Source organism: Heterodontus francisci, chromosome 24, assembly GCF_036365525.1.
Source record: "Heterodontus francisci isolate sHetFra1 chromosome 24, sHetFra1.hap1, whole genome shotgun sequence".
Taxonomy (NCBI): Eukaryota; Metazoa; Chordata; class Chondrichthyes; order Heterodontiformes; family Heterodontidae; genus Heterodontus; species Heterodontus francisci.
In genome coordinates this window covers 12,362,628-12,376,674 of record NC_090394.1, presented here as the reverse complement: position 1 = coordinate 12,376,674, position 14,047 = coordinate 12,362,628, and the positions used below count along the sequence as shown (strand labels likewise).

The 14,047-nt window shown below is 44.3% G+C and overlaps 1 protein-coding gene across 1 annotated transcript; it reads right to left on the bottom strand.

The window, feature by feature from the left end:
- Positions 1–12,193: 12,193 nt before the first annotated feature.
- LOC137383198 (hemoglobin subunit alpha-like) lies at positions 12,194–13,640 on the bottom strand. Its single transcript, XM_068055672.1, has 3 exons — positions 13,482–13,640; positions 12,928–13,135; positions 12,194–12,566 (listed from the first exon to the last, which is right to left on the bottom strand). Exons 1-3 carry the CDS (start codon positions 13,583–13,585, stop codon positions 12,441–12,443), a joined length of 438 nt encoding a protein of 145 aa, XP_067911773.1. The 5' UTR covers positions 13,586–13,640; the 3' UTR covers positions 12,194–12,440.
- Positions 13,641–14,047: the final 407 nt, after the last annotated feature.

Below are 14,047 nucleotides of genomic sequence, written 5' to 3'. Positions count from 1 at the left end.
AAAGCAGACATAATTGAAGTAATAGCACACCATTTGAAATTGGAAGAAGAAGAATGCAAACCAGAGGGTAGTTCTGTTGAATTAGCTAAAATTCAGTTACAGATTAAGCAGCTTGAGCTTGAACAGAAAAAGGAAGAAAGAGAATTCGAAATAAAAATGCTGGACATAAGACGACAGTGTGGCCTTGACACCAAGGAAATTTCTGGTGAGGAAAGCTCTAACTCCAGCCCAGGACCCAGTGGAGAACTGTATAAATTTGTGCAAGCCCTCCCTAAGTTTGAGGAAAGGAATGTACAGGCATTTTTCATTTCTTTTGAAAAGATAGCCAGACAGATGAAGTGGCCGAAGGAAAGATGGCCACTGCTTATGCAAAGCGGGTTGATGGGCAGAGCTCATGAAGTATATGCCATGCTTTCTGAGGAGGCTTCTGCAGATTATGAGATGGCAAAAAAGGCTATTCTCACTGCTTATGTGTTGGTCCCTGAAGCATACAGGCAGAAAGTTTGGAACCTCTGGAGACAGTCTGTGCAGACTTATATAGAATTTGAGAGCAAATTATTTTTAATCATTGGAAACAGGCACAAAAGTTAGAGGCCACATATGGGAACCTTAGGAACTAATTCTCCAGGAAGAATTTAAAAATTCACTTCCTCCGTTAATAAGAAACCATGTCGAGAACCAGAAGGCTTCAACAGCCAGACAGGCAGTGAAAATGACTGATGATTATGATCTGGTGTATAAGCCAAGACCCTTTGTCCATCACCCCCACAAACCCAAGAATGATAGAAGGTGGGAGGGTGAAAGGAAGACAAGTAGCCATGAATAAGAAGGGACAACTGGGAATGTCCCATGATCTCCTTAGGCCAGAAAGGAAGAAGTTGAGGGTAGAACTGAGGTCTGCAAGCCTAAGTGTTACCATTGTCACAAGGTGGGACACCATCATGCAGAATGCTGGAAGTTTTGGGGTATACCCATGGTACTTGGAAGCATTTGTAAGGGCTGGAAGGCTGGGAACAGACAAAGCCCTTGAGGAATATAAAGAAAGTAGGAAGGAACTTAAGCAAAGAGTCAAGACGGCTAAAAGGGGTCAAGAAAAGTTATTGGCAAGCAGGATTAAGGAGAATCTCAAGGCTTTTTATATGTATATAAAGAGCAAGAGGGTAACCAGGGAAAGGGTTGGCCCACTCAAGGACAGAGGAGGGAATCTATGTGTGGAGCCAGAGGAAATGGGCGAGGTGCTAAATGAATACTTTGCATCAGTATTCACCAAAGAAAAGGACTTCGTGGATGATGAGTCTAGGGAAGGGAGTGTAGATAGTCTGGGTCATGTCGCTATCAAAAAGGAGGAGGTGTTGGGCGTCTTGCAAAGCATTAAGGTAGATATGTCCCCAGGGCCTGATGGGATCTACCCCAGAATACTGAGGGAGGCAAGGGAAGAAAATTGCTGGGGCCTTGACAGAAATCTTTGTATCCTCATTGGCTACAGGTGAGGTCCCAGAGGACTGGAGAATAGCCAATGTTGTTCCTTTGTTTAAGAAGGGTAGCAAGGATAATCCAGGAAATTATAGCCCGGTGAGCCTTACGTCAGTGGTAAGGAAATTATTAGAGAAGATTCTTTGGGACAGGATGTACTCCCATTTGGAAACAAATGGACTTATTAATGACAGGCAGCATGGTTTTGTGAAGGGGAGGTAGTGTCTCGCTAACTTGATCGAATTTTTTGAGGAAGCGACGAAGATGATTGATGAAGGAAGGGCAGTGAATGTTGTCTACATGGACTTCAGTAAAGCCTTTGACAAAGTCCTTCATGGCAGACTGGTACAAAAGGTGAAGTCACATGGGATCAGAGGTGAGCTGGCAAGATGGATACAGAACTGGCTCGGTCATAGAAGAAAGAGGGTAGCAGTGGAAGGGTGCTTTTCTGAATGGAGGGCTGTGACTAGTGATGTTCCGCAGGGATCAGTGCTGGGACCTTTGCTGTTTGTAGTATATATAAATGATTTGGAGGAAAATGCAGCTGGTCTGACGAGTAAGTTTGCGGACGACACAAAGGTTGGTGGAGTTGCGGATAGTGATGAGGATTGTCAGAGGATACAGCAGGATATAGATTGGTTGGAGACTTGGGCAGAGAAATGGCAGATGGAGTTTAATCCGGACAAATGTGAGGTAATGCATTTTGGAAGATCTAATACAGGTGGGAAGTATACAGTAAATGGCAGAACCCTTAGTAGTATTGACAGGCAGAGAGATCTGGGCGTACAGATCCACATGTCACTGAAAGTGGCAACGCATGTGGATAAGGTAGTCAAGAAGGCATTCGGCATGCTTGCCTTCATCAGTTGGGGCATAGAGTATAAAAATTGGCAAATCAAGCTGCAGCTGTACAGAACCTTAGTTATATTGCGTGCAATTCTGGTCGCCACACGACCAGAAGGATGTGGAGGCTTTGGAGAGGGTACAGAAGAGGTTTACCAAGATGTTGCCTGGTCTGGAGAGTATTAGCTATGAGGAGAGGCTGGATAAACTCGGATTATTTTCACTGGAACGACAGAGGTGGAGGGGTGACATGATAGAGGTTTACAAAGTTATGAGTGGCATGGACAGAGTGGATAGTCAGAAGCTTTTTCCCAGGGTGGAAGAGTGAGTTACTAGGGGACATAGGTTTAAGGTGAGAGGGGTAAAGTTTAGAGGGGATGTGCGAGGCAAGTTCTTTACACAGAGGGTGGTGGGTGCCTGGAACTTGCTGCCGGCGGAGGTGGTGGAAGCAGGTACAATAGCAACGTTTAAGAGGCATCTTGACAAATACATGAATAGGATGGGAATAGAGGGATAAGGACCCTGGAAGTGCAAAAGGTTTTAGTTTAGACAGGCATCAAGATCGGCGCAGGCTAAGAGGGCCGAATGGCCTGTTCCAGTGCTGTACTGTTCTTTGTTCTTTGACTTACTGGGGTACACAAAGCCAATGCAGAGAAAGGGGCCCTGACTGAGAGTACAACAGATCAGGCTGTGGCTCTGATTCCAGTTGTAAGGCCAAGTACAAAAACCACTGTGAGTGCGGGGGATGTTAATAAGATACCTGAGAGTTGTTGGGAATTCTTATCAAAAGGAAACATAACTCTTTTTCCCTCAAGTGAGGCAGGTAAATCTGAAGTTATACTTAGGAATACAGGAGCCACCCAAACTACTTTTCTGGGGAAAGGCATGATATTTCCACCAGAGAATGCACTGAATGCCAAGGTTTTAGTGAATGGTATTGGTGTGGAGTATATACCCTTACCTTTATATCAGGTGCACCTAAAGTCTGGAATGGTAAGTGTAGGAGTTGTCCATAGTTTGCCAGTAGATGGAATTGACCTACTCCTGTGGAATGATTTGGCCAGAACGAAAGTAGTAGCTTCTCCAGTAGTCACGGAAAAACCACGTGAAGTTAAAGAGACATAACAGTTGCAGGAAAAGGTTCCAGCAATTTTTCTTTCCTGTGTATGAACCCAAGCAATGGCTAAACAAGTTCCATTGTCAGAGGTAAAATTGGCATCACAGACAGATAGCCGAATATGTGAAACTTTCTTTGGGGATTTGGATAATCCAAAGGAAATATTCAATAAGTGTTCTCTGATCAAGGCACAGCAATCCGATCCAGAGTTAAATCAAGTCACACAATCAGCTCTAACTGAAGCTGAGGCAAAGGGAGTTCCAGAAGGCTTCGATGTGAAAAATGGGATTTTGCTGAGGAAGTGGAGACCTCCTCACAGACCTGAGGATGAAGAATGGACAGTTGTTCACCAGATAGCGGTACTGCCTAAGTATCGCTGGGTAACATTAAGGATAGTGCATGAAATTCTTATAGCAGGACATGTGGGGATCTGGAAGACCCAATCACATATAAGTACTGGTCAGGTTTTTCCAATGATGTGGTGCAGTTTTGTAAAACATGCCATACATGCCAGATTTTGGGAAAACCACAACCTGCCATAAAATTGGCACCTCTAATTCCCATATCTGTTTTTGGGGAACCATTTAGTAGGGTGTTGGTAGACTGCATATGACCTTCAACGAAAACAAAAGCAGAGCACCAATATATACTCACTATCATGGATACGTCTACTTGGTTCCCAGAGACTATTCGCTTTCGAACAATTTCTGCTCAGGTAGTGACAGAGAAGTTAATCCAATTCTTCACGAGATATGGAATACTGATTGAGATTCAGTCAGATCAAGGTTCCAATTTTATGTCGAAAATCTTTCAGGACGTTCTGTGTAATTTGGGTATAAACACAGTTAAAGTATTCAGCATATCACCCACAGACACAAGGGGCTTTACAAAGAACAAAGAACAGTACAGCACAGGAACCGGCCATTCGGCCCTCCAAGCCTGCGCCGATCGTGATGCCTGCCTAAACTAACACCTTCTGTACTTCTAGGGCCCGTATCCCTCTATTCCCTTCCTATTCATATATTTGTCAAGATGTCTCTTAAACGTCGCTATCGTATCTGCTTCCACCACCTCTCCCGGCAGCAAGTTCCAGGCACTCACCACCCACTGTGTAAAAAACTTGCCTCGTACATCCCCTCTAAACTTTGCCCCTCACACCTTAAACCTACGTCCCCTAGGAACTGACTCTTCCACCCTGGGAAAAAGCTTCTGACTATCCACTCTGTCCATGCCACTCATAACTTTGTAAACCTTGATCATGTCGCCCCTCCACCTCCGTCGTTCCAGTGAAAACAATCCACGTTTTTCCAACCTCTCCTCATAGCTAATGCCCTCCAGACCAGGCAACATCCTGGTAAACCTCCTCTGTACCCTCTCCAAAGCCTCCACGTCCTTCTGGTAGTGTGGCGACCAGAATTGCACGCAATATTCTAAGTGTGGCCTAACTAAAGTTCTGTACAGCTGCAACATGACTTGCCAATTTTTATACTCTTTGCCCCGACCAATGAAGGCAAGCATGCCGTATGCCTTCTTGACTACCTTTATCCACCTGCATTGCCACTTTCAGTGACCTGTGGATCTGTACGCCCAGATCTCTCTGCCTGTCAATACTCCTCAGGGTTCTGCCATTTACTGTATACCTCCCATCTGCATTAGACCTTCCAAAATGCATTACCTCACATTTGTCTGGATTAAACTCCATCTGTCATTTCTCCGCCCAAGTCTCCAACCGATCTATTACTTGCTGTATCCTCTGACAATCCTCATCATTATCCGCAACTCCACCAACCTTTGTGTTGTCCGCAAACTTACTGATCAGACCAGCTACATTTTCCTCCAAATCATTTATATATACTACAAACAGCAAAGGTCCCAGCACTGATCCCTGCGGAACACCACTAGTTACATCCCTCCATTCAGAAAAACACCCATCCACTGATATCCTCTGTCTTCTATGACCGAGCCAGTTCTGTATCCATCTTGCCAACTCACCTCTGATCCCATGTGAGTTCACCTTTTGTACCAGTCTGACATGTGGGACCTTGTCAAAGGCTTTACTGAAGTCCATATAGATAACATCCACTGCCCTTCCTTCATCAATCATCTTCGTCACTTCCTCAAAAAACTCAATCAAATTACTAAGACATGACCTCCCCTTTACAAAACCATGCTGCCTCTCGCTAATAAGTTCATTTGTTTCCAAATGGGAGTAAATCCTGTCCCGAAGAATCCTCTCTAATAGTTTCCCTACCACTGACGTAAGGCTCACCGGCCTATAATTTCCTGGATTATCCTTGCTACCCTTCTTAAACAAAGGCACAACATTGGCTATTCTCCAGTCCTCTGGGACCTCACCTGTAGCCAGTGAGGATGCAAAGATTTCTGTCAAGGCCCCAGCAATTTCTTCCCTTGCCTCCCTCAGTATTCTGGGGTAGATCCCATCAGGCCCTGGGGACTTCTCTACCTTAATGCTTTGCAAGACACCCAACACCTCCTCCTTTTTGATAATGAGATGACTGAGACTATCTGCACTCTCTTCCCTAGACTCATCATCCACCAAGTCCTTCTCTTTGGTGAATACTGATGCAAAGTACTCATTTAGCACCTCGCCCATTTCCTCTGGCTCCACACATAGATTCCCATCTCTGTCCTTGAGTGGGCCAACCCTTTCCCTGATTACCCTCTTGTTCTTTATATATGTATAAAAAGCCTTGGGATTTTCCTTAATCTTGTTTGCCAATGACTTTTCATGACCCCTTTTAGCCCTCCTAACTCCTTGCTTATGTTCCTTCCTACTGTCTTTATATTCCTCAAGTGCTTCATCTGTTCCTTGCCTTCCAGCCCTTACAAATGCTTCCTTTTCCTTTTTGACTAGGCTCACAATATCCCGTGTTATCCAAGCTTCCCGAAACTTGCCAAACTTGTCTTTCTTCCTCACAGGAACATGCTGGTCCTGGATTCTAATCAGCTGACGTTTGAAAGACTCCCACATGTCAGATGTTGATTTACCCTCAAACAGCCGCCCCCAATCTAAATTCTTCAGTTCCTGCCTAATATTGTAAGAATTAGCCTTCCCCCAATTTAGCACCTTCACCCGAGGACTATTCTTATCCTTATCCACAAGTACCTTAAAACTTATGGAATTATGGTCACTGCTCCTGAAATGCTCCCCCACTGAAACTTCGACCACCTGGCCGGGCTCATTCCCCAATACCAGATCCAGAATGGCCCCATCCCTAGTTGGACTATCTACGTATTGTTTCAAGAAGCCCTCCTGGATGCTCCTCACAAATTCTGCCCCACCTAGCACTAAGTGAGTCCCAGTCAATATAGGGGAAGTTAAAATCACCCACCACTACAACCCTGTTACCTTTACATCTTTCCAAAATCTGTCTACATATCTGCTCCTCTACCTCCCGCTGGCTGTTGGGAGGCCTGTAGTAAACCCCCAACATCGTGACTGCACCCTTCCTATTCCTGAGCTCCACCCATATTGCCTCGCTGCATGAGCCTTCCGAGGTGTCCTCCCGCAGTACAGCTGTGATATTCTCCTTAATCAGTAATGCAGGCTTTAGAAAGGTACCATCAGATTCTCAAAAGGATGCTCAGGGCATACTGTCGTGAATATCTCCATGCTTGGAACAAAGGGCTGGAATTTCTTTTGTCTGCCACTAGGCATTCACCGAATGAATCTACCGTTTTAGTCCTTTTGAATTAGTTTATGGACATGCAATAAGAGGTCCTCGAAAATTAATTAAAGAAAAGCTTTCAGAACAGAGGGACAAATCCTCTGTGTTCGATTATGGGCTGAATTTTACCAGCCCCTCGACGCTGTGGGTTGCGACACGGGGGCCGGTAAAGTGCTGCGGGGAGAGGCTCGCTTCTACCCGTGAAGTCGAGACGGGCCCGCCGCATTTTACCGGCGGCGGTGGGAGGTCTGTGCGACTCCACCCACCCCTCCCCCTGGGCCACTCGGCGGTGGCACCACAACTAGCATTTGGTAATGCTTACTTACCTGTGCTGATTATGCAGCCCGCCGCCTCTCCACCGACACTGCCGGATTTTTCGTTGAACGGGCGGCCGTCACGTGCCGTCCCGTTCACGATCTGAAAAGCCAGCGGGTCCTCACTCTGCATTCTGGAAAGGAGGAGGGAGGGGGGATACACAGGGGTCTCTCTCTGCATTCTGAAAGGAAGGGGGTCTGGGATTACTGGAGGGTAAACTGTGCTGGCATGAAGAGAGGTATCATGTACCAACCGTCCATTAACACTGTATGCTCTGTGCTTGTGAGGGGGCAATGGCATACTCGGCACCCTGTGTGTGGGGAGGGTGCCAGAAAGGGCAGGAGCATTAAGGTTTTATGGATGGTGGGGGTAATCAATTCAGCTGGTAGGATCTTGATGAAGTCCTATTGTGCCACTCAGTGTTGGCCAAGATGGGCATGGCATACCACATAGTTGATTCAGGAAAGCAGCTGATGTACCCGTCAACACCAATTCCTGCTCTGCTCGGAACCTTCGAATACATGCAGGGTTCAACTTTATTTATCACATGGAAATAGGTATGACTCATCCTACATTGTGTGGTCCTCTGCTTGTGAGGATCCGTATGCGCCAGAGGCAATATCAACAGGCAGGTGCAATCCACGTAGAGGCCCCGGACGCTGAGGACCTACACATGAAAGATGCATGGGAGGGCAGATGGCGCCCTGGCTCTGCACGCAGGGCTAGCAGAGAGCTAGGGATGTACGGAAGTGGCTTATCAGACAAAGACTGTCTGCTCCATAGGAACCGACATGAGCTCTGCAAGTCACACATCACCCTCACTCACCTGCTGTGCACCAGTCCACATTTGCAGCATCCCTGTGTAAACCATTAGAGCAAAGCAGCTGAATGAGTCAATGTCCATGTCACTGAGTCCGTGGAGACGCTCATGAGTAATGGTGGCATGGCAATGATGTTATTGCATACGTTGGCTCTTCTGAAGGGCCAACGGTGCAGAGATGTGACATTGACGCTATATGTTGGCACACATCATTCGCACATATTTATTTATTTTATTTATCTGCCTGCTGCAGATGCTTCTATCCATGACTGTATTGATAGGAGTGACCACCGCACAGTCCTTGTGGAGACGAAGTCCCGCCTTCACATTGAGGATACCGTCCATCGTGTTGTGTGGCACTATCACCGTGCTAAATGGGATAGATTTCGAACAGATCTAGCAATGTAGAAATGGGCATCCATGAGGTGCTGTGGGCCATCAGCAGCAGCAGAATTGTACTCAACCACAATCTGTAACCTCATGGCCCGGCATATCCCCCACTCTACCATTACCAGCAAGCCAGGAGACCAACCCTGGTTCAGTGAAGAGTGCAGGAGGGCATGCCAGGAGCAGCACCAGTCATACCTCAAAATGAGGTGTCAACCTGGTGAAGCTACAACACAGGACTACTTGCATGCCAAACTGCGTAGGCAGCATGCAATAGACAGAGCTAAGCGATCCCATAACCAACGGATCAGATCTAAGCTCTGCAGTCCTGCCACATCAGCCATGAATGATGGTGGACAATTAAACAACCAACTGGAGGAGGTGGCTCCACAAATATCCCCATCCTCAATGATGGGGGAGCCCAGCACATCAGTGCAAACGATCAGGCTGAAGCATTTGCAACAATATTCAGCCAGAAGTGCCGAGTTGATGATCCATCTCGGCCTCCTCCTGAAGTCCCCAGCATCACAGATGGCAGACTTCAGCCAATTCGATTCACTCTGCGTGACATCAAGAAACGACTGAAGGCACTGGATACTGCAAAAGCTATGGGCCCTGACAATATCCCGGCAATAGTACACCGGCACAGTGGCACAGTGGTTAGCACCGCAGCCTCACAGCTCCAGCAACCCGGGTTCAACCCGGGTTCAATTTACAACAGCCAATTTACCGATCAACCTGCAAGTCTTTGGCTGTGGGAGGAAACCAGAGTACCCGGCGAAAACCCACACGGTCACAGGGAGAACTTGCAAACCCAGGCAGTACCCAGAATTGAACCCTGGTCGCTAGAGCTGTGAGGTTGCAGTGCTAACCACTGCAACAATGTGCCGTTGGTGAGGAACATTTCATGAAAGACATATTTACATTGCTGTGACATCCATGCATTCCCATTTGTGTCACTGTGTTCTCTGTAAACCTCTGTAATACCTTTTATGGTCTATTTAAGTCTCACTTCCTGGAATGTGCAAAATTAAGTTTATTCACATCAGTGCAGCATGCCTACGAGAAGGAATGTTACACTTGAGTGGGAGAAGAGGATCACAACTTCACAGGACACTGGGACACATCAGGGTATGTGGCAGCAAAGCAAAAAGTGCTGGGGTAACTCAGCAGGCCGGGCAGCATCTGTGGAGAGAGAAGCAGAGTTAACTTGTCCAAGTTCATAGATCTGAAAGTTAACTCTGCTTCTCTCTCCACAGATGCTGCCCGACCTGCTGGATTTCTGCAGCACTTTCTGCTTTGCTGCCAGATTGACAGTAGCCCCTCTCTTCAGCAGTCATAAAGTTATCTGAATGCAAAGATAGTACAAAGTAGAGCTGTATTAACTACAGGTAAAGAGTGAATGAGTATGAGTGTGAAAATCTGTTTTAACATTTTTCATCTTTTCTTCCCCCACTTTGTAAGAAACGCATATAAAAATAGTGTTTCATTCCTCCTAGGATGGAGGTGTTATGAGTGTTTCCATTTTTTTTGTTAAATTTTGAGGACTTGTATTTTAAAACTGAATAAAGGATTCCATAGATGCTGAACATTGTGCTTTTTTTTCAAACCAGCCAACACTGGTTCATTAATCAAAATGGCTTTCGGCCTCTTAAAAAATGTTTGGCATTCCCTTGACCACACTACCTTGGTTTACTTTTCGGAAGGTCTTTTGGATATGGTTTGTGACTAACAGTTACTGGAAGGCACTTGTTTTCCAACAAGTACATAGCGGGGACTTATTGACCTGGAGAAAGATATTTACTAAGAAGTGACAGGTCAAAATTTATAGGGGTCAGGAGGTTTGACGCCTGAGATTTGTTTTTTGGTTCCACTTTGGACTGGCAGCTGGGGTATGGACAATGTTTTGAAAAGGAGTTAAAAAATCAACCTGCCAAAGGTAAACCCCAACTTAGCCTTTTCCATCTCTTTGAGAAGCTCTGAGAAACGAGTGTAAGGAGCAAAAAAATTGATGATGCTTTCCTCCTGAAAGACCTGCCTGAAACCCCTGTTGCCATATTTCTCCTGTGATGCTGGAAAACATGCTTGATAAATCCTCGACGTTGCCTGAAAAGAACTGTTCGAGGAATATTCCAGTGACAGCCGTCTCTGTGTATTTGGGCGCCAAACCAAAACAAAGGACATCTGACATCTTTCCATATCTTCTCTTTTTTCTTCAAGAATTAGCAAATATTTGGCCAAAGTATTCTTTGTTTGTCTTTTTTTTTGTAATAGAGTGCTGAAGCAAAGGTCTCTTTATTTTTCCATTAATTGGTGTATGTGTGTGTGTGTGTGAGGGGCTAAGGTAAAAAGGGAACTTTCATATTTCAATCTGTGTGTTTATGCTTTGCTTCATTACTGGTTATGTCTTGTTTTATAATAAACTGATAATTTTGTTGTTGATTAAAGAAACCTGGTTGGTGTATTTTATTCAGGGATAAAAATAGAGTCTATGATTGACTGTATCAGTAACTGGTAAAAATTTAAATATAGAAAGTTTAAACAGAAAATGCAAATAAGAGAAGCAAAGAGAGAGCATGGCAGCTGGCAATAAAGGAAATCCTAAAGTTTTCTATAGGCATACAAATAATAAATGGGTGGTAAAAGGAGAAGTGGGGATGATTAGAGACCCAGAAAGGGGATTTACACATGGAGGCAAAGAGCATAGCTGAGGTATTAAATGAATACTTTGTTTTTACCAAGAAAGAAGAGACAACCCAGGGAATGTTGAAAGAGGAGGTAAGTCAGACACTAGAGGGGTTAATAATTGATAAAAAGGAAGTATTAGCGAGGCCGACTGTACTTAAAGTGGATAAGGTACCGGGGCCGGATGAGATGCATCTAAGGATACTGAGGGAAGTTAGGGTGGAAATCGCAGAGGCACTGGCCATAATTTTTCCAGTCAGGGTGTAAAGAAATGCTCAGCAACAACAGGCCAGTCAGTTTAACTTCAGTGGTGGGAAAACTTCTGGAAAAAAATAATTTGGGACAAAATCAACAGTCATCTGAAAAAATGCGCGTTAATTAAAGAAAGCCAGCATAGATTTCTTAAGGGAAAATCATGTTTAACTAACTTGCTGGAGTTTTTTGAGGAGGTAACATACAGGGTTGGTGAGGATAATGCTGTTGATGTGGAATTTGATACAGTGCCACACAACAGATACTGCCTGTGACCGCGTGGGTTTTCGCCGGGTGCTCCGGTTTCCTCCCACAGCCAAAGACTTGCAGGTTGATAGGTAAATTGGCCATTATAAATTGCCCCTAGTATAGGTAGGTGGTAGGGGAATATGGAGAAGGTGGGGATGTGGTAGGAATATGGGATTAGTGTAGGATTGGTATAAATGGGTGGTTAATGGTCGGCACAGACTCGGTGAGCCGAAGGGCCTGTTTCACTGCTGTATCTCTAAATAAAAATAAAATAAATAAAATAAAAATATGCCAGCAAACACGTCTGCCTGTTTTTATTCGTAAATGAAGTGTGTTTATGGAAGTCAGCCACAACAAACCATGTAACATTCATGAAAGCAAAAGTTTATTTTTCCTCAGTAATAATTTCGATTGATGCATTTTAACAATGAGAAAAGTAAAATGAATCAATGATGAAATATGGAAACTGGATTAAACAATGCGAGCTACAGCAAAAACAATTGTGTTTCGAAGAATGAGGATTTGTTGCCAGGCAGTTTGAGGGAAAGTACACACGGAGGTTTGAAGGATGAGAATTCGCTGCTTTCCACCGCAAGTTTTTGGCTGCATTTTAACGGTATCGAGAGCTGAGTTCTTGGCAAACATTGGTCAGGAATTTGTCAAGTGCACAATGGGTTTCAGGAGAGAATTCTGTCAGGTGGACGGCGAGGACTACCTCGAGGCAGTAGGAAAGATACTGTAAAAAAAACAATAGAAATATTAATCGGAAACAACGTTCCCTCCAATATTTTTGGGGTCCGCCAGTGAATTTTTTTTTGGAAGTGCGCGGTCCCTTTGTGTTTTTCCGACGGAATATTTCTCGGAAGATGTTCTCAATACATTTTAAACGCGAAATGAATGCCGAACTTTTTGAACTTTTACTACCGCCTCAAATTGTGTACAAGACCAAAATATTCCCTGTTAAAGGCAAACATTTTCTGACTGACATTTAATGTCATTTCAAATAAATCAATCTAAATGTCCACTTACTGTTCTGATCATCAGCTCAAAGTTTGGTGAAATGGAGAGGAGGAAGAAGTTATGAACCAGTTACTTACCGGAAAGTTGGCAGGATCCACCTTAAGTTGTAAACCATGGAACTTGGCAAGTTTCAACAGGTGTTCCTGCAGGTTGTCCAAGTGGTCACACGCATGTGCCAGAGCTGTAACTACCTTGTCACCATGGATTTTGATACTTGGAGCGGCAGCACTGAAGTCTTTGTAGTCCTTGAAGTAAGACTTGGTTGCAGCATAAACTGCAAACATCCTTTAGGAACACAAAATAAAAAATCATGATTCCATCTTTTAAAGTACCAATACCTACCCAACCCAAAGTCATTATTCAGATTTCAATATTTAAAGTTTACTCTGAAATACAAAGTAACTAGATATTAATTGATGAGCTAACATACGGACACATTAGAATCTCATGAAGGATTACATTTGTTTATTCTGAGACCACCAATCACAGCTTTAGCAAGTATTTGTTTCTGTGTAGAGAATTTCATTGCATTTTAGTTGTCTCAAGATTCCAGGACAATGAAATCAAATATTTATCATCACAGATTCTTTCAAAAAGTACTTTGCAGAGATTATAAACCGAATTAAATTACCTGGCCAAAGCTTCCGCACCGAAAGCTTCTGCATTCTGCCCCAGCACCGTGGAGAGAGCGGCCAGCTCGGCTTTTTCAGCTGCTGAGTATTCAGAGGTTGGCATGGTTGCGGCTCTTGTCACTCTCAGTCTTGTCAACACACTCGAGATGTCTCTGGTTGCTTTTCACCTGTTTTTATTACATTTCTCCTAGTCCCGCCCTTCTGTCCTCATTTGTCCGATTGGTTGCTGGTCTCTATTCAAAATCTATTGATTTAATGCAAATACAATGATAAGAGGCAACAGCGAGTTAAAAGCCAATCATCTGTTTCACTTACAACTGTCAGCAAAGATATCCTCTTTGAGAAATGTTGCCAAACTCCACCTTCTGCACATTTTATTTGAAACACTGTTGCAATGCTTTAGATTATCTTGTTAATAAATACTTTATAACTGGCTAATTTATGTATTGTAAAACATATTGAGTTAATGATCATTTTGACTTGAAATCAGAGAATATGAAACGTTTTGTTTGCTCTCAGAAGCACAGAGTGGTGAGCACCACTGGACATATTGGCTTTTACTGAC